This window comes from Heterodontus francisci, chromosome 26 (genome assembly GCF_036365525.1).
Source record: "Heterodontus francisci isolate sHetFra1 chromosome 26, sHetFra1.hap1, whole genome shotgun sequence".
In the NCBI taxonomy this organism is placed as follows: Eukaryota; Metazoa; Chordata; class Chondrichthyes; order Heterodontiformes; family Heterodontidae; genus Heterodontus; species Heterodontus francisci.
Window position 1 is genome coordinate 68,989,247 of NC_090396.1, and position 26,175 is coordinate 69,015,421.

General features: G+C 43.6%; 1 protein-coding gene across 6 annotated transcripts in view; it reads left to right on the forward strand.

Moving 5' to 3' along the window:
* Positions 1 to 26,175, forward strand: part of cep112 (centrosomal protein 112) — a 669,222-nt gene that overhangs the window by 33,659 nt on the left and 609,388 nt on the right. For 4 of the 6 annotated variants that reach the window (XM_068058509.1, XM_068058503.1, XM_068058507.1 and 1 more), the window contains exons 2-4: positions 5,721 to 5,852; positions 7,739 to 7,929; positions 11,119 to 11,288. In XM_068058509.1, the coding sequence (XP_067914610.1) occupies positions 5,750 to 5,852; positions 7,739 to 7,929; positions 11,119 to 11,288 (464 nt within the window). In that variant the 5' untranslated portion in view covers positions 5,721 to 5,749. Of the gene's footprint in view, positions 1 to 5,125; positions 5,269 to 5,720; positions 5,853 to 7,738; positions 7,930 to 11,118; positions 11,289 to 26,175 lie in introns of all 6 variants that reach the window. The other 2 variants (XM_068058505.1, XM_068058504.1) reach the window with 2 other exon arrangements.

The window sequence follows — 26,175 nt, forward strand, 5'->3', positions numbered from 1 at the left end:
AGTGGAGACAATAAATGATTTCTGAAGGAAATTGGATGGGTACTTGAAGGAAATAAACTTGCAGGGCTACGGGAATAGAACAGGGAATGGGACAGACTGGATTGCTGCACATAGGCATAGACTCGATGTGCCGTTTTGACTCTGTACTGCTGCCATACAAAGTACATGCAAGCAAGCTGTAGCCAGCTTAACATTTGGAAATTAATTTGTGTAAGGAATACTCTAATATTGCACTAATAAATTAATTCCACTGCTGAAAGCATAGATGCAGATCTGGAAGCATGTCACTGGCCTGACTTCTGTGCTGGGCCTCATGTGGTCCAGGGAAACTTGAAGGTGTACATCAAAGACAATCCTGGGAGATGGGGTGGAGGACCAAAACTATATAACCTGTTTCAAAATCAGTGTTGTAATTGGTTCTCAAAGGCAATTGGGGATGGGCAATAAATGCTGGCATAGCCAACGATGCCCATATCCCAAGGATGAATAAAGGAACATCAGTTGTCGCAAAGATCTTTGTCTTTTTTGATTTGTATGTTGTGCTTTGAGGACAAGGCTTGTTTTTTTTAAGAACATTGAATAAACATTAATGAAAAATATATTTAATCTTTTTCTCGTGCTAATGGAAGTGGCATGTCTGTGCTGATGAATGGAGTATTTTTCTCACTAGTGCCTGCGAGCACTGCTGGCTCCTTCACTATGGTGTAAAGCTGTTTAGGACATAAGAAATAGGAGCAGGTGTGGGCCAAATTGGGGCCTGCTCTGCCATTCAACAAGATCATGGCTGATAGTCTACTTCAACTCCACCTTCCTGCACTATCCCCATATCCCTTCATTCCCAAAAATCTTATCAATCTCTGTCTTGAATATACTCAATTGGAATCCACAGTTCTCTGGGGGTAGAGAATTCCCAAGATTCACAACCCCCTGAGTGAAGAAATTTCTCCTCTTCTCTGTCCTGAATGGTTGATCCCTTATTCTGAGACTCTGACCCTGTGTTCTAGATTCTCCAACCAGTGGAAACATTTTCTCAGCATCTACCCTGTAAAGCCCCTGAAGAATTTTATATGTTTTATATGTTCCTTCTGTGTGGCAACCAGAGTGTATCCTAATACTAATTTGTAAAGTATCTGATATTTCTCTGCGGCCCGAGTGAGGATAGCAATTCTGTGCAGCACACGCACAGGAATTAAAGTGAAGAAAGAACAAATTTGCTTTTATGTAATATCTTTCACATTCTCAGTATGTCATAAGTTGCTTCAAAGCCAATGAAGTAATGTAGGAAATGTGGCAGCCAGACAGTGTGGGATTAGTAATCAGATAATCTGTTTTAATAATGTTGGTTGAGGGTTAAATATCGGCCAGAACACTGGGAAGAACTCCCCTACCTTTCTTTGAATAATGTCACTGGATTGTTTACATCCACCTGAGAGGGTAGAAGGGACTGTGATTTAACGTCTCATCTGAAAGATGGCACCTCTTGCAACACAGTCTTCATATTGCCCTGAAGTGAAGGTTATATGTGTAAGTGTTAGTGGGACTCTAACCCACAGCCTTCTGACATAGAAGAAAGTGTAATACAACTGAGCCACAGCTGACACTGAAATTTTCAGTGCTCATTTTTACCACACACACAGCTGACTTTCAATCTTTCAAGGTCATCAAACCTGCAGACAAGGGTGGTGCTGTTTTTGTATGGCGTACCGACCTCTACCTTGCAGAAGCTCAACGCCAACTCACAGACACCTCTTCCTACCTCCCTCTGGACCATGACCCCACCACCGAACATCAAGCCACCGTCCAAAGGACTGTCACTGACCTCATCCCCTCTGGAGATCTTCCCTCTACAGCTTCCAACCTCATAGTCCCGCAACCCCGGACAGCACGCTTCTACCTCCTTCCCAAAATCCACAAACTGGACTGTCCCGACAGACCCATTGTGTCAGCCTGCTCCTGCCCCACTGAACTTATTTCTTCCTATCTAGATTCTATCTTTTCTCCGCTGGTCCAGTCTCTTCCCACCTACATCCGTGACTCTTCTGACGCCCTACGTCATTTTGACAATTTCCAGTTTCCTGGTCCCAACCGCCTCCTCTTCACTATGGACGTCCAATCGCTCTACACCTCCATCCCCCACCAGGATGGTTTGAGGGCTCTCCGCTTTTTCCTGGAACAGAGGCCCAACCAGTCCCCATCCACCAACACCCTCCTCCGCCTGGCTGAACTTGTTCTCACATTGAACAACTTCTCCTTCAACTCCATGCATTTCCTTCAAGTAAAAGGTGTCGCTATGGGTACCCGCATGGGTCCTAGTTATGCCTGTCTTTTTGTGGGATATGTCGAGCATTCTTTGTTCCAGTCCTACTCAGGCCCCCTCCCCCAACTCTTTTTCCGGTACATTGATGACTGTATCGGTGCCGTTTCCTGCTCCCGCCCCAAACTAGAAAACTTTATCAACTTTGCTTCCAATTTCCACCCTTCTCTCACCTTTACATGGTCCATCTCTGACACTTCCCTTCCCTTCCTCGACTTCTCTGTCTCCATCTCTGGGGATAGGTTGTCTACCAATATCCATTATAAGCCCACTGACTCCCACAGCTACCTCGACTACACTTCTTCACACCCTACCTCCTGTAAGGACTCCATTCCATTCTCCCAGTTTCTCCGTCTCCGACGCATCTGCTCTGATGATGCTACCTTCCCTGACGGTGCTTCTGATATGACCTCCTTTTTCCTCAACCGAGGATTTCCCCCCACTGTGGTTGACAGGGCCCTCAACCGTGTCCGACCCATTCCCCACACCTCTACCCTCACCCCTTCCCCTCCCTCCCAGAACCGTGACAGGGTTCCCCTTGTCCTCACTTTTCATCCCACCATCCTCCATATCCAAAGGATCATCCTCCGCCATTTTCGCCACCTCCAGCGCGATGCCACTACCAGTCGCATCTTCCCCTCCCTTCCCCTGTCAGCATTCCGAAGGGATCGTTCCCTCCGCGACACCCTGGTCCACTCCTCCATTACCCCCACCACCTCGTCCCCGTCCCAGGGCACCTTCCCTTGCAATCGTAGGAGGTGTAATACCTGCCCATTTACCTCCTCACTCCTCACTATCCCAGGCCCCAAACACTCCTTTCAGGTGAAGCAGCGATTTACTTGTACTTCTTTCAATGTAGTATACTGTATTCGCTGCTCACAGTGTGGTCTCCTCTACATTGGGGAGACCAAGCGCAGACTGGGTGACCGCTTTGCAGAACATCTCCGCTCAGTCCGCAAGCAGGACCCTGAGCTTCCGGTTGCTTGCCATTTCAACACTCCCCCCTGCTCTCATGCTCACCTCTCTGTCGTGGGATTGCTGCAGTGTTCCAGTGAACATCAACGCAAGCTCGAGGAACAGCATCTCATCTACCGATTAGGCACACTACAGCCTGCCGGACTGAACATTGAGTTCAATAATTTCAGAGCATGACAGCCCCCCACTTTACTTTTATTTTTAGTTATTTTTTCTTTTTTTTTTACATTCCTTTTTACATTTTTTACAATCTTTTTTTGCATTTATTTCATTTCATCTCAGTTTGTTCAGTTTGCTTACCCACTGTTTTTTTCAGGTTGTTTTTCTTCAGGTTTGCACTTGCTGCTGTTCAATATTCAGTATATTCACACCTAATCTGTACTAATGCTTTGTCTTTCAACACACCATTAACATATTGTTTGCCTTTGCTCCGTTACCTTTTGGTCAGCCATGTGGCCTGGTCCAATCTGCACCTTCTCCTTTGTTATCTCTTGCCCAACCCCCACCTCACTTGTTTATAATCTGTGACTTTTCTAATATTTGTCAGTTCCGAAGAAGGGTCACTGACCCGAAACGTTAACTCTGCTTCTCTTTCCACAGATGCTGCCAGACCTGCTGAGTGATTCCAGCATTTCTTGTTTTTGTTTCAGATTTCCAGCATCCGCAGTATTTTGCTTTTATTATTATGACTTTCAATCTTGGTTGGGCATGAACACAGGTCGTAAAAGTTACTGGATAATGGATAGGGTTACTAACCCTCCTGGAATGCTTTGAGATTTGGGGTCAGAGAGATCAGGGCTTGGGCAGTGGATGAAAGTAGGCTGCGTGTTGGGGAGATTGCCGCTTGAATGCGTGAGAGAGGGGGGAAACTGGGGAATGGAGTGGGTGTGGGAATAGGTATTTTCTGCAGAGCTGAGGGCAGTAGCAGCAATGTGGTGGGTGGGAATGGCACCAAGTGAGGGGCAGGCAGTAAAGGGGTGAGTGAAACCTGGGGACATTACTGTGGGTAAACAGTGGAAAGATTGCATTTTCACTGGTGGGTAAATGGGGAACAAGGGGACGAAAACTGAGGATTCTCACTTAAAGAACCAAGGCGGATGGGTGAAAGAAGGCTCTTCAACTGATGGCCATTTGATCATGGGATGCTTCATCACAACTTTCTATTGTGATTGAGACTAGAACACCATTTAAGAGGGAAATGAATAAATATTTGTATAGGAGGAACATAAAAGAATCTTTTCGGGGGGGGTGGTTGGGGGTAATGAGGTTGGAACAGAGAGCATTCACACTGACACAGGAACTGGGGCCCTGTTGTGCTGTAATTCTGAGAAACCTATTATTTAAGTCTGAGACCAGGGAGTGGTTTTGAAATGTTAGCGCTGAGTTTAGGACTAGGTTCCATGTGAGAATTGAATCAAATACCAAACCTGCTGACCTTTTGTGATTTCTCTGTTTGGTTCTGCCTGGTCAGTGCCGTCTGGTTTTGACATGCCAAGTGGCATCGACTGAGGAGCCCGACTGCACCTTGTGCTGTGAAGGGGTTTCTGTTTGTAGTTTCAGGTAGAATATCAGCGGGTTATACAATTACTACATGTTACTAGTAGGATAGTGGGGCGCGAAAGACTATCAGTGAGTTATTGTACTATTATTCGTTCTGAGGGGAATCTGAGTATTGCTAGTAATTACTATGTTATCTTGGAATTTCATTGAGTTGCTATTAATAATTGATGGAATTGATGTTCCTTGCGCCTTTGCTTTCCCCTTAGCGAATTGCTCTGCTGCCCTCAGTTTCTCTTCTTCCGCACCTCCTGATTCTCTCTACTTCTCACACAACAGCTGCTGGTGCAGAACCACAAACAAAGATACTCAGCTACAGGGGACCCAACCTTTTATAAGGTCAATGGAATAACATCTGTATGTATCATGTGGCCAGAAAGTCATGTGCCCAAAACTTCCAGGAACGCCATCAACCAAAGTTGGTAATCTTAATGTTTTAACTCATTGTTCCATCCAGTCCCCTTAGAAGAAATTGTCTTAAATGAAGTAAATTCACATTTGATATAAAATGATGATCTTAGCTGAGTTTTTTTGTAAGTAAATTTTCTTCTCTGTCTTAATTGTAGGTCTCTGTACCACTCAAATTTTTAGAGGGTGGTTGGACCTGCTGCCTAGTAGTCTATGCCTTCCTACCAATGTGTGACCAACCATTCTGGCAGAATAGAAATAGAACAATAGAACCATAGAAAAATTACAGCACAGAAGGAGGCCATTCAGCCCATCGTGTGTGCACCGGCCAAAAAAAAAACTACTTAATCCCACCTTCCAGCACCTGGTCCATAGCCTTGCATAGAACCATAGAAAAATTGAGAATCTTGCCTTTTTAAAAAAAAACTTATGTTCCAGTGAATTCTTTGTTCTTTATTGGTAACAGGTAATTGTGGACTCGTATACTAAAGAAGCATGATGGCCAACCAGGAAGAAACCTGGGAAAAACTGGATTCAGATTTTGACCACTATTTGGTTGACATGAAACCGTATGTTCTGAAACTTGTACACAAGTCGGGTAAGCTCTAAAAGGAAAAAGGTTTATGTTTGATACCAGGTGATGGACCACATTCTCCTCCAGTAGTTTTAATTATTGGTAATCGCCCATTGTGCCCTGATTAACATAAGAGTTAGATTTTTTTTTTCTGTGTAAGATTTCATCCAGTTTTTATCTTTTAGGCTTTTGACTTCTGTACCTGGAATCTGAATTCACCTGTAGTTTCTCTGACCTGTGCACATTGATTTGTGCAGCAGTGAATAGCAGCATGTCGAGTGTAATTTCCGGCACTTCCTGTTTTTACTTAAATTTTCCGGCATCCGCAGTATTTTGCTTTTATTTCATATACCTGCATTTGCCCCATATTCCTTAACACCTTTGGCTAACAAAAATCCATCAATCTCAGATTTAAAATTAATCCAGCTTCAATTGTCGTTTGTGGAAGAGGGTTCCAAATTTCTACCACCCTTTGCATGTGGAGGTCTTTCATAATTGAAGTCCCGAAAGGCCTGGCTGTAATTTTTGGGCTAAGACCCCTAGTGCTAGACTCCCCAACCAGTAGAAATAATTGGTTAAAAACAGCCAGTTCCAGACTTATAGGCCCATAAAATTCAAAAAGAACAAACCTGTGACTTTAAAAAAAAAAGTCTAAGCACAAGTAGAACTCTGGCTCTGGGGCTCAGTGAGCTGGATTCCAGGCTCTTGAAGACCAGAAATGGTTCATGGGCTGTAGTTTGGACCCCTTTTTGTACAACCAGCAATGTGAAAAATCGTAATTTGCCCCTTGGGAAGTCAAAAGTTCATGTTTAAATTTCCAAGACTGCTTTTTTTGTGAAAAAGATGAGAATTGTGAAGGACTGTTTCTTTCTATTTGTTCTTAAAGATTTCTTTCGCCCAGCTGCCTGATACTGCAGAGATCTAACAAAAACAAGACAGTTCATTTAAATGGAGATTAGTTCTATGAAAGTACTCTTGAATCGATAGTACAGAGCATGATGAAATTGTTATTGGATTGAGGAGAAATGTTATGACTTTTACTTTGCAATTGATGACCTATGCAATAATAAATTGATATAAGTGAACTTCAAACCAGGCACACAAATGTGGGTTGTGAAAACTTCATAAATCACAATAAAAGAGCTTGAACATTTTGTCCTGTATACCCAGCGACACTAATATTACTACCTAGATAACCATTTTGCCAATGTTTCATTGATACAGTATAGTGGGTTTTTTTTTAAAGAAAAAAATTCTCCTGATGGCTTGGCAAGTTTTGTTGAATTACCTGATCGCAGCTGCCGCAATGGCAGTGCGCTACCCTTGGCTTCTGTCTGCGTGCGTGCATGTGTGGTGATGGTGTTTAGTGGATTATGTGTTGGTTATTTGAGAGAGTTAAAACATTTGCTTTTCGGGAACTGAGAAAAGAAATAGCCTACTGTCCTCGATACTGTTTAGATTTTGAATATTACAAAGGGTGTGTTAGAATCGATTATTGAGTAGTATGTGTTACAGTAATCATAACACTTCACCCATCTCAACTGAAAACCCATTGGATTAACTAAGTATTTTCTTTTGAAATGGGTAGCTTTTCAGTTATTTTTGTAAAGGTATGAATTCCACCAGTTCTCTCCAGTTGTGTTGTTCACTTGTAGACAAGCGGGTGATCTCCAACCTGCTTTGATGCATCTGCGAATACCAGACTCAGCCTTGCTGCCACCAAGCACATACCAGAGGGATGGCAATGACTTTATGTATTTTTCCCAGACTTCGCTTTTGGATAGGGGACTCCTTATAGATGATCTGACTTGTGTATTTTTCCGTTGTTACAACATGCCACTGTTTATAGTGTATTTATTGTACATTGTGAGGATAATTGTGGCTTTAAAAAATTTATTTACATGCTATAGAACGCCAGAGATGTGCCCTGTGGATTAAGAAATTGTGTGACCCATCTGGAGCTGGAACTGGAGTCATGGGACGCAAAAACCGAAATATGTATGCCAAGCTTTTACTACACATGCTGAGACGGGGGGTGCTTGAAGGGCCTTTCACACACAGACCAGAACCAGGATCACTTAAAACACTGCCTTCTTACATGGTATGAAATATTCAACAAATTCCTACATAGAGAGGAAGTATAATAATTGCATGTCTTTTTGGAGATAAATTCTGTATGTGATTTTTGTGGAGCTGTGCAGTTCTTAACATTATTAATTGGTGTCCCTGCTGGCTGGAGTTTGGCATTAATGGTGTATTTTGTCAGTTCGTTTACAAAGAATACAGGCCCAGAAATTCTGGAACGGTCTTTTGGAGGCAGGGACAGAACTTCCACCCACCCTAGAGATGAGGCTCTGAGGTCCTGACCGTCTCCCATATCCTGAGGGCAGATGCATACTTGTAGTTTGGATGTGTGCCTATGCCGTGTATGGCACCAAGAGGCATCTACCTGACTCTGGAAATGGCATTTAGCTATAGTGTAAGTGAACTTGCAGTCTCAGCCAGCAGTTTAAGAAAAGATTTTGCTGCTGCTGCTTCCATATTAAACCAGTTTGCGAAAGGCAGTTAATTGCCCACAGATGTCTCTGCACCCAGTGCTGTTCGGGTGCAAATGACAGGAAATACATTGTACGACGTAAAGGATGAACATGCTGGGGCTCTTTACTCTTGGGAAAAAAAGAAGGCTGAGGGGTAAGCAAATAGAGGTCTTTAAATTATGAAAGGTTTTGTTAGAGTAGATACAGAGAGAATGTTTCCACTTGTGGGGAAGAGCATAACTAGAGGCCATCAATATAAGATAGTCTCTAAAAAATCCAATAAGGAATTCAGGAGGAGTTCCTTTACCCATAGAGTGGTGAGAATATGGAACTCGCTACCATAGGGAGTGGTTGAAGCGAATAGTATAGGCGTATGAGGAAGAAGGAAATAGAGGGTTACGATGATAGATTTAGATGAGGAGAGATGGGAGGAGGTTCAAGTGGAGCAAAAACATTGGCATGGACGGCCTGTTTCTGTGCCATATATCCTATGTAATCATCTGTAATTTTCCTTGTTAGCATGCCTATCTATATACAATAACCCTGTGCCTTTGCCAAATGTAATTTCTGTTGGGTTATAAAAGGGGTTGGGATGTTTGTGTATTGGAGGGGGAATTTGGGTTAAGTAGATTAGTTATGTAGTTTCTTTTCCTACCTTTCTAAGTCTCTGGAATTTTATAGTCACTGTCCTAGAGATTTTTATGAATTTTTTCATACATTTCACCCCCACCTCATTATTAGATTTCCCTCCCAAGCTTTATACATTCTCCCATAGAAAAAGTAGGAAGCTGATGTGTTTGAGCCATCTGCCAGAAGTTGTGTCTCAGGGTGATTCACCGTAATCAGAAATCCATTGTGTCGGGAGTCTGTGTCCTGCAGCGTGTTGCATCATGGTGCTATGCCAAGTGACTATGTCAAAAAGGATCTTTTTAAACTGAGCTTCCAGATATTGTGCTATGCCACAGACAGGATTGAAGGGTAAGGATAGTGTGAGCTGATTGTGTCAAGCCCAGAAGCAGTAGGTCATGTAAACACTTTGAGAACTGTGCTATCAGAGCAAATGAGTAACAGGAGTTTGAGTCTAACATTTTTAAGACAGCCGTGAAATCTGCATAGTTTAAACAGTGACGTTACTGAAATACTTTGGGTAGTCTTAAATATTTTAATTGAGTTTTCTCACAAGACAGAATCATGAATTCCATGTAGCTATTTCCTCAGATGCTCACATTCTCTTTAAGTATATGGAAAAAATTTTGAAAAAAAAACATACTACCCTTTTTATATTTATTGTGGACTGGATTGTATTGGGGGTTAACATGTGGGTTTTCAACCTGTGTCCTAGAGCCACATGTGCCCACCACCCCACCGCCCCTCAAGCCTGGACAGTCTTGCCCTTGAAGCCCAGGCAACTAAGTCCTTTTACTTGTTTTGATTATTTGCTAGTTTGTCCTGTTTGTTTGAATTTTATGGGCCTGGAAGTTTGGAAAGGGCTCATTTTTTTTTTTTGTTGGAAGTTATTGTCTCAGTGGTGGATAAATCCCAAATCAGAACACTTAAATCTGCTTTTGTATTGGTAACTTCCAATATTTGTAAATTAAAGGGAATGTTGAGTGTTATACATGGCCTTCCCAAAACTCCATGTTATGCATTTATGCAGCCAACAAAGACAAATGTTTGTACCATCATAGGTTTCTTTTTCTGTGGATCTGGATTTGTGTCTAATGTGGATTGATGGTCTGGAATTTGTGGTCTACAGTGAAACAAGGGAGCTGACGTTGAAAAAAGCTGCCCACAAATATCTCGCGATCTCTGTGGCATGGTTTTCCCGTTTCCTGACAGTAACTTAAATTCGCTGCCAAGTTGAGGGATGTCTTGTGTGCAGCAGCAGTAATGTCAGTAAGCAAAAAGGCAGTTGATCACATTGAAGTATTCACACTCAGTAAATCAGGAAGTTAAAAGCCCTCGATATCCTACACATAATTAAAATTTTCAGATAGTGATTTAAATGGTTATGATTGCATAAAGAAGTATTAAAGATATAATTCTTCAAGTTATTTTTTTTAAAATGTGTTTTTTTAATCATGGAAAAATTTGACTCGCAAATCTAAAATTCACTTTTCAGGCTCGTGAGCATGATCAGCAATAATTATGAAGTTTAAAAAAAAAACCCCAGTTATACCTCATTAAACAATGTACAACTTTTTCAAGGCTTTTTATAGTGTTGCGAAGTGCTATAGTGGGAGTTCCCATCAATTTAGTTCATTTCCATTAACTGCAGTCTAGGCTTGCCTCAACAGCACACCCTCTGGAGAAGCGTGGCATGACTGACAGCAACTTCTGGATTTCTGCGTTATTCTCTGCATATGCGAACTCCCAAAGTTGCTGTCAGCTTCAATGCAGTAATAATGGCAAAAAGTGACAGTTTTACCGTTGTTACTACCACAAATTCCAAACTGATGCCTCCTCTTATCTGCTGGCTATTGCAACCTATTTATTATATACCACAGCCTCAACAAAATGAGTGTGAAAGTTTTTCTAATGGGTCTTATGGTGCACAAAGCTACTTGGCATTCAGCATTTTTTCAGTTTAAAAAAAAATCAATAAAATGAAAAACAATGCAGATATTATGAATCAACTGAAGCTCATTAGCCCCGAGTCTGGAAATCACTGGGTGATGAAGGGTGTAATCTCTGTCTCTTGGGGTTGGAAGTCTCAGTAAGTCAACTCTGTTGTTGTATTTTATTAATTGCAGTCAATCTACTTTGATGAGCCCAGCTTTGCAAAGCCGTGCGATCACAGAGCTGAGGGAATACCAGACTGGGTGACTGGGGAGCTGGGTGCGGGGGATTCGAAGTTCAGTGGCTCCTGGAGAAGCTGCTCTAAAGATGATGCATCTTCTGACTCCCCACGTGCTGCTCACAGGTCTGTTTTTTGTTTCATTAACATATTTTGAGGTGACTTCATATTGCATTGTCTGTACAATTTCAGCAGCCTTGCTGTCTGCTGTGCTAAGGGACTTGCGTTGCCTCACTCGAGAGAATAGCTGATGAGAAAATAGAATTGAATCTGAAATTACTTTTCTGCTTACACCCAATATATTTGGTGCTCTTAATGGAGTAATTTCAAGTGTAAGTTCATTTGAAATTCTGGGCATTAATTATTTATTTAAACTCAATACAAACTATTCCAAACTTTGTATACTGCATGACTTGAGTACTTTCTACAAATTTAGCAAATTAATAATCATGGCACAATTCATATCTTATAAAATGCATACCGATATCGATAAGACTATTTAACAGGGTGAGAAGTGTGGGTCTAAGATTAGTGTCTTTAACCTTGTAGTTGCCTTTAAGTTTGAGGGCAGAGTTGGCTCAAGTGAACTGGGAAAATAGATTAAAAGGTAGGACAGTAGAGAAACAGTGGCAGACATTTAAGGCGATATTTCATAACTCTTAGCAAAGATATATTCCATTGAGAAAGAAAGACTGAGAAGGAGGCACCATCCATGGCTAACTAAAGAAGTTAAGGATCGTATCAATATGAAAGAAAAAGTGTACAATAGTGTGATGATTAGTGGTAGGTTCGAAGATTGGGCAGATTTTAGAAACCAGCAAAGAATGACTTTAAAAAAAAACGAGAGAGAAATTAGAGAATGAGAAAAAGCTAGCTCTGAATATAAAAACAGAGTATTATTATTTGTGGGATGTGGGCGTCGCTGACTAGGCCAGCATTTATTGCCCATCCCTAATTGCCCTTGAACTGAGTGGCTTGCTAGGCCATTTCAGAGGGCATTTAAGAGTCAACCACATTGCTGTGGGTCTGGAGTGATGTGTAGGCCCGATGAGGTAAGGATAGCAGATTTCCTTCCCTAAAGGACATGACACCTACAAGTATTTAAAAAGGAAAAGAGTAACTGAGTGTTGGTCCCTTTGGCAGTAAGACTGGGGAATTAATAATGGGAAACAAGGGAGTGACGGAAGCATTGAACAGATATTTTGGGCTGAATTTTATGAGCCTTCTGGCATCGGAGTTTGCGGTGCCGGGGCGGTGTGGGGGATTGCTCAGAAAATTCTTCCGGAGAGGCCTGCCACGACCGCTGACGCCGAGAAGGCCCCGCCAAGTTTTACCTGCGAAGGCGAGGCCTCGGTGCGGCCCCTCACCACAAAGCAATGGGGCCTTCATTTGTGTTGCTAAATCTATGCAGATCAATGTAAGTAAGCATACCTAGACCGATAACATACCTAGTCCCATGCTGATATTCCGGCTGGTGGCCACAAGTCCCACGCCTTCCGATCCCTGTTTGGGGAGGAGTTTAATTTTCAGGTTGGGAGGGTTGTGGGAGCGGGGAAAACTGCTCCGATTGGTTGTGGGTATGGTGGGAAGGGGTTGAGTATCAAATGTTCTGAAGGTTATAGGTCGGCATTTTCAAAAGTGGTTTTTGGGGGGTGGGTGTTGGAAATGTCAGTTTATTAAACGAGAACTTAAGTGGGGGAGGGGGCAGGAGAGAGGAATCAAAAATAAATTAAAATTTTCTACCTTTAAACATGCAAATAAAATTGAAGGACCTGAAGCCCTTTAAAAATGGCGCTTGTGCAGTGGCGTTGGATGCCCTTGCCTGCTCCCTGAATGTCATTGGGGGCAGTTGCTCTGCTCCCTCCATTTAAACGAGCCCGCGCGCTCATAAAATTCAGCCCTTTGTGTCAGTCTTCACTGTCGAAGACACAAAAAATCTCAAGAATACTGGGAAATCAAGAGGTAACGGGGAGGAAGAACTTAAAACAAGCACGATCAGTAGGGAAAAGGTACTGGGAAAGCTATTCGAACTAAAGTCTGACAAGTCCCCTGGACCTGATGGCTTACATCATACGGTCTTAAAAGAAGTGGCTACAGAGATAGTAGATGTGTTGGTTGTGATCTTCTAAAATTTCCTAGATTCTGGAAAGGTCCCAGCAGATTGGAAAATCACAAGTATAACCCCATTATTCAATAAAGGACGGAGACAGGAAACCAGAAACTGTAGGCCTGTTAGCCTAACATCTGTCACAGGGAAAATGCTAGAATCCATTATTAAGGAGGTAATATCAAGACATTTAGAAAATCATAATGCAATCAGGTAGAGCCAACATGGTTTTGTGAAAGGGAAATTGTGTTTGACTAATTTATTAGAGTTCTTTGAGGAAGTAACAAGCAAGGTGGGTAAAAGGGCACCTATAGATGTGGTGTATTTGGATTTTGATCAGGTGCGACATCAATGGTTACTACACAAAATAAGAGCTCATGGTGTAGGGGGTAACATATTGGCATGGCTAGCAAATTGGTTAGCTGATAGGAAGCAGTGAACAGTGTAAGGGCCAATTGAGGAGAGAATCACAGTCTCCCTTTCTTGTCCTTCCTCTTATCTGACCGCAACAGGGTTTACTCTTTTTAAACCATGGTTGTGCTTACCACCTCCGTGAGTATTTTTTATCTTTTACCTTTTACTGTGATCGTGAAAGAACCAATCAGACAGGTTTTCTTGCGTTTAAACAAGAAAGAGGTAAGTTTATTATAGTTAACACACTAATCCCGATTTTAAAAAAATACTAAATAATATGCTACACATTCACGCATCAGTTCACATGAGAATCATACTCCCACAAATAGATTACATAGGGAAAAATAGATTTGGTGGTTGGATTGAAGTCCAGAATAAATGGAACTTAAATACACATCTGTGAAGTGGATGATCTGGTAGTCCTCCAACTGGAGCTGTACTCTTCAAGTCCTCGCTGGTCAAAGTGCACTTTGGTTGGCCTGCTTTGCTCAGGGTTTTCTTGAAGACAGAATTGTAGTTGGCTCTGTTTCCCTGGTTGCTGGCTGTAGCAGTCTGTAGGCTTAGAGAGTCCCCCAGTCGCAGATGATTTTCCACATTTTCTTGATGTTTTCTGGGGAAAGAGAAAGGGAAGCCCACACCTATCTGCTGCTGCACACTGAGTTACTCCTTGTCTTCTGTCTGTGTAACAAAACTTTTTTGTTTTTTCAGAGATGGACAGATGGTCACATGGTTCTCTCAATCCCCTTGTTTTTAATGGGATACAAAGTTCAGAATTGGCTCCACAGGTTCCAGGATGTCAATATTTACACTCGGGGCTTTGCTCATTCAAAGTCAATGTGTCAGGATGGCCTTGACTGCCGTGCTAATGAAGCAATCCTAGGTAATTCAATTACTTCGAGCAAGCCATTGTACTGGGTCCAGGGCTTCTGAGACTTCCGTCTGCAGTTTAGTCCCCTGGTATTTCAGATGCAAATTGCAGTGGCCACCTTGGCTGCTAATTTTTTGAAAGTTACTGTAGGATTTTTTTCCCATTGAAGTCTAATGTAATTTTCCAACTGATTAAATTAATATTTCTCATTTGGAATATGGGGTTTTCTTGACAGTAGGGATAAATGGGACATTTTTGGGTTGGCAGGATGTGAGTAGTGGAGTGCTGCAGAGATTGGTGCTGGGGCTCCAACTATTTACGATCTACATCAATGACTTGGATGAAGGGGCTGAATGTATGGTAGCTACATTTGCTGATGACCAAGATAGGTAGGAAAGTAAGCTGTCAAGAAGACATAAAGAGTCTGCAAAGGAATTTAGATAGGTTAATTGAGGGGGGCAAAATTTGGGAAATGGAGTATAATGTGGAAATTGTGAACTTGTCCATTTTGGAAGAATGGAAAATCAGTATATTATTTGAATGGCGAGAGACTGCAGAACTCTGGTACAGAAGGATCTGGGTGTCTTGGTACATGAATCACAAAAAGTTAGTATGCAGCTACAGCAAGTTTTTAGGAATGCAAATGAGATGTTGGCATTTATTGCAAGGGGAATAGAGTATACAAGTTGGCAAGTGTTGCTACAGCAGTACAGGGTCTTAGTTGGACCCATCTGGAGTACTGTGTATAATTTTGGTCTCCTTCCTTAAGAATGGATATAATTGCATTTGGCATATGGGGTTTTCTTGACACCTCTGTACCAAGCGGAATGAATTGTGACTACAAAAAAGAAAAAGAAGTAGAAGAAAACACACATTCATTCTCACTTACTCCCCAAGTCCACTCATTACACTGAGAACTTCTACAGCTGGCTTCGGCTGCAACAGCTATGCTGCTTTAATTTATTGAAGTCTTGTCTAGGATGGTCATGTGCTGTCAAATGGGGTTAAAATTTCATTAGTATCAACTTGTAATACCCTGGGGAGATGCATCTCAATAAACTTTAGAAAGCTTAGAGGAGAAAAGAAAGTGCAGTGATGAAGTAAAAAAGGAAATTAGAAAAGCAAAGAGAGGATGTAAAAAAAATATTGGCGGGTAAAATCAAGGAAAACCTAAAGATGCTTTATCAGTACATTAAGAGCAAGAAGATGACTAAGGAAGGGGTAGGGCCTATCAGAGATGTACAAGGGAACAAGGGCGGCACAGTGGCGCAGTGGTTAGCACCGCAGCCTCACAGCTCCAGGGACCCGAGTTCGATTCCGGGTACTGCCTGTGTGGAGTTTGCCAGTTCTCCCTGTGTTTGCGTGGGTTTCCTCCGGGTGCTCCGGTTTCCTCCCACAAGCCAAAAGACTTGCAGGTTGATAGGTAAATTGGCCATTATAAATTGTCACTAGTGTAGGTAGGTGGTAGGGAAATATAGGGACAGGTGGGGATGTTTGGTAGGAATATGGGGTTAGTGTAGGATTAGTATAAATGGGTGGTTGATGTTCGGCACAGACTCGGTGGGCCGAAGGGCCTGTTTCAGTGCTGTATCTCTAATCTAATCTAATCTAATTCTGCGTGGATGCAGAAAATGTGGGCAGGGTTATTAGAGTTTTTTTGTCTCTGTCTTCACAAATGGAGAGGGTTGATGTAGACTTTGTAGTTAAAGAGGAGGAGCATGAAATATTAGATACGATAAGCATAATGAGAGAGAAAGCATCCTTGAGAGTGGACAAATCACCAGGGCTGGATGGATTGCATCCCAGGCTGTTAAAGGAAGCCAGGGAGGAAATAGCGGATGCGCTGTGGGCCATCTTTAAATTCTCACTAGATATAGGAAAGGTACCAGACGATTGGAGGTCTGCGAACCTTGTACCATTGATTAAAAAGGGTGAGAGGGATAGGCCAAATAATTATAGGCTTGTCAGTCTGACCTCGGTGGTGGATAAGTTGTTTGAATCTATTCTGAGGGACAGGATAAACTGCCACTTAGAGAGAAGTAGGAGAAGAGGTGACTTAATAGAGACATATAAGATAATCAGAGGGTTGGACAGGGTGGATAGTGAGAGCCTTTTTCCTCGGATGGTGATGGCAAACACGAGGGGACATAGCTTTAAGTTGAGGGGTGATAGATATAGGACAGATGTCAGAGGTAGTTTCTTTACGCAGAGAGTAGCAGGGGCGTGGAACGCACTGCCTGCAACAGTAGTAGACTCGCCAACTTTAAGGGCATTTAAGTGGTCATTGGATAGACATATGGATGAAAATGGAATAGTGTAGGTCAGATGGTTTCACAGGTCGGCGCAACATCGAGGGCCGAAGGGCCTGTACTGCGCTGTAATGTTCTATGTTCTATGTATGTACAGCTTTAACCCCTCAGCTGCTGTTTCTGCAACTTGTGTCTTTAACTATTCAAGTTCCAGCACCTTGATAATTTTCTCCTTATAGTGGTAGCGTGTAATAAATTGGTTTTAAGCCCCTGTGAGGTGTTTGAGATTTCCTCTGGGCCGTTGCTGTTGCTGAATTCGGAATTGAAATTGTTGGGTTTGATTTAGCTTTGGGTTTGGGCCCTAATCATTGGGTTCTTCAGTGGGTAAATCTATCCTGAACTCACTTTTAATAGTCTGGTGAGTCACACAAGTGCTGTTTACTTTAGGGCATTTTTGTTTCCCTTTTCCCTTTTACTGTGGGGGGGGTCTCTTTGCTAATCTGCCCCATGTCCCCAGGACATTCCTGCTCACAGGTGTCTGTCCAGCTTTCACTGCACTCCCCTGCGGCACTTCTACTAGGTGAGGCATTGCACTCACTGTTGATTTGCCTTTTTGGGAACTTTCCTTATCCCTGCAGTTTTCCCTAAATGCTGTTAGCCATCTTGGCAGGGTGCCTCTTTGGCCTGCATTTACGTAGGAGTGTATGGGGTCTAATGTTTTGAACATTTCAGGGTTGGCTAACTGGGCAGTAGGGGGTTCCATTTGGGAATCCTCCTGGCCCTTCTTTAACCTGTCCTTTTCGTTCCCTTCCTCCCTAACTGTCTGCCAGACCTGTGCTGGTCTGTCTCCTTTTGTTTTCGGCAAGGGACTCACACAGTCCACCAGCACCCTGCTGAGCAGTTCCCCAAAAGCTGGTATGGGAATTAGAGGTGCAGGTTTTATTACAGGTTGGGGTTTCCCCATGACAAGGCTCATGTGGCGAGTTTTACAGAACTCCACCACACCTTTGTGGAGTTTTGGCCAGTCAAAATGCTGTCTTATGTGGGCTTGGATTTTTCAAACACCGACATGTCCAACCGTTGGAAGCTTGTGGGCGATTCGTAATGCTGCCACCAAGGTACCAAAAAGAAATACTATCTGGTGAACCACTGTCCACTCTTCGTCTGCAGGTCTGTGAGGAGGCCTCCACTTCCTCATCAGCACCTCAATCTTTATATAGTAGCATTCTGGGACTCCCTCTGCTTCAGTTTCGGTTTGGGCATCCAAAGAAGTGCTAACTTCTTTAATACTGGGTCAGCTTGCTGAGCCTCAACTAGGGAAGATCTATCTAACCCATCTTTTGGGTCCTCTAACTTCCCAAGGAAGGTTTCAGGTAACCAGACAGTAGGATCATCTGTCTGCAGTGCCAGTTCAACCTCCTCTGATGGAGCTTGTTGGCCATGGACCGAGTCATTACAGAGTCAGGGAAATGCTGGGGACCTTCTCCCGCAGCTGTTCTGTCTCCCTTTCGGTCTCTCTAAAACTACTGGGGAAGCTACTCCTTTCGCACTCGCCAGGTCATTAGCCAGGAGCAGGCCAGCCCCATCCACATGCAAACTAGGGACAATCCCCATGGTTACCGCTCCTGAAACTAGGTTGCACTCCAGGTGCACCCGATATAAAAGTATTTGCATACTGCCCTCCGATACCATTCACTAACACTCTCGCATTGACTGCACTCTGGGGAAAAGATTATGCCTTTTCCCAGCAGAAGGGATCTGGTGGCCCCTGTATCCCTAAGTATGACTTTGTTTGCTTGCCCCATTCGAGGGGTATGGGGTCACTTTTCCTTGGGATACAAAATCCTGATAACCTTCAGGGATTTTGTTAAGTTTTCCTGCACCCACAACAGTATGTTTACTGGGCCTTACTGCTGCAGTTAAAACCACAGCCTGTTCTGCTGTGCTTTCCATTAGGACCCCTTCTCTTGCACTGGTTTGGTGTGCACTGATTAATCCTACTAGTTTTCCCCGTAACTTCCAGCAGTCAAGTTGAAGGTGCCCTGCCTTGTTACAGTGGAAACACGCAGGTCTTCGAGTCTCACTCCTACTCTCAGCACTGTCTTTTTTTGGCTTGAGGAAGGCCCCCTGTGTGTCCAGCTTTCCGTTCTCGCCCAGGGCTGTTCGGGCTCCCATCACCCTCCCAACTTTTTATCATTTTCGGGGTTGTGGGCGGTGACTAAGGGAGAGTTTCCCTTGGGGTAAGGCCTTGTGTACAAGGATAAATCCATCAGCCAGGTTTGCGCTTGCCTGGCTCTTTGAACCTTTTGTTTCTACCTGGGTTTTAATAGAAAGGGGAAGTGAGTTTTTAAATTCCTCAAGAAGGAACACCTCTCTGAGGTTTTCATATGTGGGCTGTGCCTTAAGTGCCCTTATCCACTGGTCAAAAGCAAGCTGCTACCTCTTTCAAACTCAAGGTAAGTTTGGTCAGGCTGCTTCCGGAGGGTTCGGAATTTCTAGTGGTGCGCTTCCAGTCCTAGCTCATATGCCCTCAGTTTAGCATTTTTGGTCATCTCATAATTTGATAAACTTTCATCTGGCAACAGTGAATAAACCTCATGGGCTTTACCTGTTAGCTTGCTTTGTGACAACAGGGTCCAGCTCTGTGCTGGCCATTTCAGCTATCTTGCAAGTTTTTCAAAAGTGATGAAAAATGCTTCCACGTCCCCCTCATTTGACCTTTGGAATCAACTGGGAGAACTTTTAAGAGCTCAGGCACGGCCCTGAGCTCGGGGTAGCTCCCTCGTTAGCTATGCTTTCACTGTGATGCCCCCTAGTTAATTGAAGCCGCCTTAGCTCTCTTTCCTCTTCCTTCTTCTGGAAAGCTCTCTCTTTTTCCTTTTTCTTCGCACTCTCTCTGCTCTTTCTCTCTCTGGAATTCTAACTCTGGTCTTTGTTCTAATTGTATTTTAGCTAACATTACTGTCTGTTTCTGACTCTCACCCTGTTTGAGTCTTCAGGTTCAAGTGGAAAAATGGTTGGCCACAAGTCTTAGGTTTTCGGATATCTTCGCTTTTGCATGGAAAGTAATCCCTAACTTCCCAGCTAGATTCCTCAACTCTTCAATGGATAGTGCCTTTAACCTGTTCCAAGTTACTTCACCCTGTCTTAGGGAGGTACTGGCCTTAAATGCAGACATGTTAGTATTCTAACAGCAAAAACCACAAGAAAATCAGTATTGAAGTTTTAAAATTTTTTTGATAGGGATCTGTTTGGTTTCCCACTTCCAATTTCTCGTTTGTCGTTGGGTTATGGTCCTGGACTATAGCCCCCAAATTTCTGTTACGGCCAGGTGAGGAGGGGGTCACACCCTTCCTCTTATCTGACTGCAACAGGGTTTACTTCTTTTTAAACAGTGGTTGTGCTTACCACCTCCGTGAGTGTTTTACCTGTTGGCTTTACTGTGATCATGAAAGAACCAATAGGACAGGTTTTCTTGAGCTTCAACCAGAAAGAGGTCAGTTTATTATATTTAACGCTCTAATCCCGATTATAAGAATACTAAAAGCTACGCTACACATTCATGCATCTGTTCACATGAGAATCATACACCCACAAATAGATTACATAGGGAAAAATAGATTTGGTGGTTGGATTGAAGTGCAGAATAAATGGAACTTAAATACACATTTGTGAAGTGGATGATCCGGTAGTCCTCCAGCTGGAGTTGTACTGTTGAAGTCCTCGCTGGTCAAAGTCCACTTTGGTTTTCTTGAAGGCAGAATTGTAGTTGGCTCTGTTCCCCTGGTCGCTGGCTGTAGCAGTCTGTAGGTTTAAAGGGTCCCCCAGTCGCAATGAGGGAGAGAGAAAGGGAAGCACACAGCTTTCTGCTGCTGCCCACTGAGTTACTCCTTGTCTTCTGTCTGTGTAACAAAACTTTTGTTTCTTCAGAGATGGGCAGAAGGTCACATGGTTCTCTCAATCCCCTTTGTTTTTAATGGGATACAAAGTTCAGAATTGGCTCCACAGGTTCCAGGATGCCAATATTTACACTTGGGGGTTTGCTCATTCAAAGTCAGTGTGTCAGGATGGCCTTGACTGTCTTGATAATGAAGCAATCCTAGGTAATTCAATGCAGATTGGGGAGGTGGTGGTACTGTCACTGGACTAGTAACCCAGAGCCCCAGGCTAATGCTCTGCCGACATGGGTTCGAATCCCACCACAGCAAATGGTGGAATTTGAGTTCAACTAATATATCTGCAATTTAAAAGCTAGTCTCGTGGTGATCATGAAACCATTGTCAATTGTTGTAAAAACCCATCCGGTTCACTAATGTCCTTTTAGGGAAGGAAATCTGCCATCCTTAACTGGTCTGTCCTGCATGTATCTGCAGACCCACAGCAATGCGGTTGACTTTTAAATGCCCTCTGAAATGGCTACGCAAGCCACTCAGTTGTATTATAACTGCTACAAAGTCTAAGAAAAGGAATTAAACCAGACGGACCAACTGATGGCACTGGAAACAACAACAACAAACCCAGCCCTGTCGACCCTGCAAATTCCTCCTTACTAACGTCTGGGGGCTTGTGCCAAAATTGAGAGAGCTATCCCACCGGCCAGTCAAGCAATAGCTTGACAGAGTCACACTCACGGAATCATATCTTGCCTACAATACACTGACTCCACCATCACCATCTCTGGGTATGTCCTGTCCCACCGGCAGGACAGACCCAGCAGAGGTGACTGCACAGTGGTATATAGTCAGCAGGGAGTTGCCTTGGGAGTCCAGACCCCATGGTCTGGTTTTGTGCACAAAAAGCAGGACAAATCTGTCCTGGCCAATTACCGCCCTATCAGTCTACTCCCGATCATCAATAAGTGTTGGAACGGGTCGTCGACAGTGCAATTATAGCATCAGCTCAAACATGGGCAAGGAAACTGCCTGCTGATTACCACCTACCGCCCCTCCTCAGCGGATGAATCAGTGCTTCTCCATGTTGAACATCAATTGGAAGAAGCACTGAGGGTAGCAAGGGCAGAAAATGTGCTCTGGGTGGGGGACTTCAATGTCCATCACCAAGAGTGGTTCGGTAGCACACTACTGACCGAGCTGGCCGAGTCCTAAAGGGCAAGGCTGCTAGACTGGGTCTGTGGCAGGTGGTGAGGGAACCAACGAGGGAAAAAACCTACTTGACCCTGTCCTCACCAATTTACCTGTCGCATCTGTACATGACAGTATTGGTAGGAATGACCACCGTACAGTCCTTGTGAAGATGAAGTCCCGTCCTCACAATGAGGGTACCCACCATCGTGTTGTGTGGCACTACCACCATGCTAAATGGGATAACTTTTGAACAGATCTAGCAACTCAAACTGGGCATTCATGAAGTGCTGTGGGGCAGCAGCAGAATTATATTCAACCACAATCTATAACCTAGTGGCCCGACATATCCCCCACTCTACCATTACCATCAAGCCAAGGGACCAACCCTGGTTCAATGAAGAGTGCAGGAGGGCATGCCAGGAGCAGCACCAGGCGCATCTAAAAATGAGGTGTCAGCCTGGTGACGCTACAACACAGGACTACTTGCATGCCAAACAGCAGCATGCAATTGACGGGCTAAGCATTTCCTCAACCAATGGATCAGATCTAAGCTCTGCAGTCCTGCCCCATCCGGTCGTGAACGGTGGTGGATAATTAACTGACAGGAGGAGGAGGAGGCTCCACAAACATCCAAACGTGGACAAAAGAGCTGAATTCCACAGGTGAGGTGAGAGTGATTGCCCTTGACATCATCGCAGCATTTGACCGAGTATGGCATCAAGGAGCCCTCGCAAAACTGGAGTCAATGGGAATCGGGGGGGGGGGTGGGGGGGGAAGTCTCTCCGCTGGTTGGTGTCATGCCTAGCACAAAGGAAGATGGTTGTGGTTGTCACCATTGACCAGAAATTGAACTGGACCAGCTACATTAATGCTGTGGCAACAAAAGCAGATCAGAGGCTGGGAATTCTGCAGCGAGTACCTCGCCACCTGACTCCCCAATGCCTGTCCATCATCTACAAAGCAGAAGTCAAGAGTATGATGGAATACTCTCCACTTGCCTGACTGGGTGCAGCTCCAACAACATTCAAGAAGCTCGACACCATTCAGGGCAAAGCAGCCCATTTGATTAGCACCCCATCCGCCGCCTTAAAATATTAACTCTGCCTCCTCCGATGCACAGTGACAGCAGTGTGTACCATCTACAAGATATACTGCAGCAACTCGCCAAGGCTCCCTTGACAGCACCTTTCAACCTGGAAGGACAAGGGCAGCTGATGCATGGGAACACCACCACCTGCAAGTTCCTCTTCAAGTCACACACCATTCTGACTTGGAACTATATTGCCGTTCTTTCACTGTCGCTAGGTCAAAATCCTGGAACTCCCTTCCTAACAGCACTGTTAGTGTACCAACACCCCAAGAACTGCAGCGGTTCAAGAAGTCAGCTCGCCACCACCTTCTCGAGGGAAATTAGGGATGGGCAATAAATGTTGGCATAGCCAGCAACACTCAAATCCCCCAAACAAATAAAAAAATAATTACTTTGAGCAAGCCATTGTTCTGGGTCCAAGGCTTCTCAGACTTCTGTCTGCAGTTCAGTCTCTTGGGATTTCAGATGCAAATTGCTGTGGCCATCTTGGCTGTTATTTTTTAAAACTGTTGCTGTGGAATTTTTTCCCATTGAAGTCTAATGTAATTTTCCAACTGATAAATTAATTTTTCTCATTTGGCATATGGGGTTTTCTTGACCGGGATAAATGGGACATTTTCAGGTTGGCAGGATGTGAGTAGTGGAATACCGCAGAGATTGGTGCTGGGGCTTCAACTATTTACAATCTATATCAGTGACTTGGATGAAGGGGCTGAATGTATGGTAGCCAAATTTGCTGATGACAAAGATAGGTAGGAAAGTAAGCTGTCAAGAAGACATAAAGAGTCTGCAAAGGAATTTAGATAGGTTAATTGAGGGGGGCAAAATTTGGGAAATGGAGTATAATGTGGGAATTGTAAACTTGTCCACTTTGGCAAGAAGAATGGAAAAGCAGTATATTATTTGAATGGCGAGGCTGCAGAACTCTGGTACAGAAGGATCTGGGTGTCTTGGTACATGAATCACAAAAAGTTAGTATGCAGCTACAGCAAGTTTTTAGGAATGCAAATGAAATGTTGGCATTTATTGCAAGGGGAATAGAGTATACAAGTAGGCAAGTGTTACTACATCTGTACAGGGTCTTAATTGGACCGCATCTGGAGTACTGTGTACAGTTTTGGTCTCCTTACTTAAGAATGGATATAATTACATTAGAAGCAGTTTCAGACTGATTCAACTGATTCCTGGGATGAAGGGGTTGTCTTATGATAGATTGTGTAGGTTGGGCCTATGCCTATTGGAGTTTAGAAGAATGAGAGGTAATCTTATTGAAACATAAGATCCTGAGGGGGTTTGACAAGGTGGATGCTGAGAGGATGTTTACCATTGTGGGGCAGTCCAGAACTAGGGGACATGGTTTAAAAATAAGGGTCTCCCATATAAGACTGAGATGAGGAGGAATTTTTTCTCAAAGGGTCATTTGTGCAATTCTCTTCCCCAGAGAGCAGAGGGTCATTGAATATATTCAAGGCTGAGTTAGATAGACTTTTGATCGAAATGGGAGTCTCGGGTTATGGGGGGCAGACAGGAAAGTGGAGTTGAAGCCACAATCCGATCAGCCATGATCTTCTTGAATGGCGGAGCAGGCTCAAGGGGCCAAATGGCCTACTGCTGCACCTAATTCTTGTGTTCTTATGGAATGCCTATAGATAGAGTTGGCTCAACAACTCACAACCATTCAGTCTTGAAAGTTCTAGATTCTAGATTAATTCTAGTCTGCTGAATTAGCTGATTGTAGCTAAGATTGTGGCCGAACACTCGGCGTTCTGATTTCTGATTGCTATCTATTAAAGCCTATTTGAAAGTGTGTGTGTGTCATAACATGATCAGGCTCATCTGTAATCTCCACAGTGGTGAAATAGCTTGTCAAAATTTAGTATTCACCCTTGGACACAATGAATAGCTACTTTGGGCCAGGTGGCCAGTGTCTGCGGAACTGTAATACAGCAGATGGCAATTCCTTCAGAAAAGGAGGTGATGAAATTGATAATGAATTGTTCTGGCCAAGTGAGAAAGGGATCTAGGGTTCCCTCTCAGCCTTCACCTGATCTTCCATAACAGGGTTTAATTTTAAACACACCTTTTTTTTAGCGCCCCCTTGGTGAATCCTTGTTCACCGCTTTCCAATTATAAGGCAAAGAAACCAGCACAAGCAGTTTTCTTAGGTTTAAAGAAGAAAAGTTGAAATATATTAAACTCTATTTTGGTTAACGCCTACAGATACACGATGTGCCCACGCTAGCATGCATATGTGATTTACACATGCAGATAGAGACAAAAAAGAGCTGAAGAAATAAAGTGGAAAAGTTTGAGGCAATCTCTGAAGAGGGTTTTTTGTTATGGTTCGAGCTCACTGTAGACTCCTTGATTGTAGGTAGTTCTTGCTCTGGGTTGGGGCCCAGTATTCTTAAACCTTGCTTGCTGTAGGAGACCCTTCTCTCTTGGGGTTCATGTGTCTTCAATGGATTTGGAGTTCCGTGAGAAAGAGACTGGAGCAGACAGACAGAAGAGGTCTTCAGTCCAGGAACATACTGCAGACTCTAAGTTCAAACTGTTTGTACAATTCAGAAAAAAACAGGTCGCCAAGCAGGCTAGTTATGAGCTGGTGTGACCATGTCTGTTTGTGGATTTGGCCATCCTAGCAGTTATCCAGAAATTTGAGCTCCCTCACCTTCAATGTCTGGTGCTCAAAGTCCATTGTGGGTTAAATTGGATAAGGGAAGTAACCTCTTTGTCTGCTGAAGCGCTATCTGTTAATATGCAAATGTCTTTCCAGCCAAGGGCCTGGTGATTTCTTTTTTAAACAAGTCCTTTCTTCACTTCAGCAACCGTTTTCAAATCAATGTTCATGACAAAATTAATGTGCCTCATTCTTGGCAAGTGGGGGTCTGCATGACAGAATCAAAACATGCATGTAGAATAGTTGGTAGAGAAGGACACCAGTTTGATCTCTGCATCATGCTGTATCTCTGATTTTACTGTGCTCTTGTACAAAGGCTACAGGCGTTACCTGTAAATGCTTGAAGTGCCCAGCATCGAGCCACATCCTTTCTGATCCTGGGTATCAATCCGGAGATGAAGGGTTGCTGACCTGAAACGTTGGCTCTGCTTTGCTTTCCACAGATGCTGCCAGACCTGCTGAGTATTTCCAGTGTTTCTTGTTTTTTTCAGATTTCCAGCATCTGCAGTATTTTGCATTCA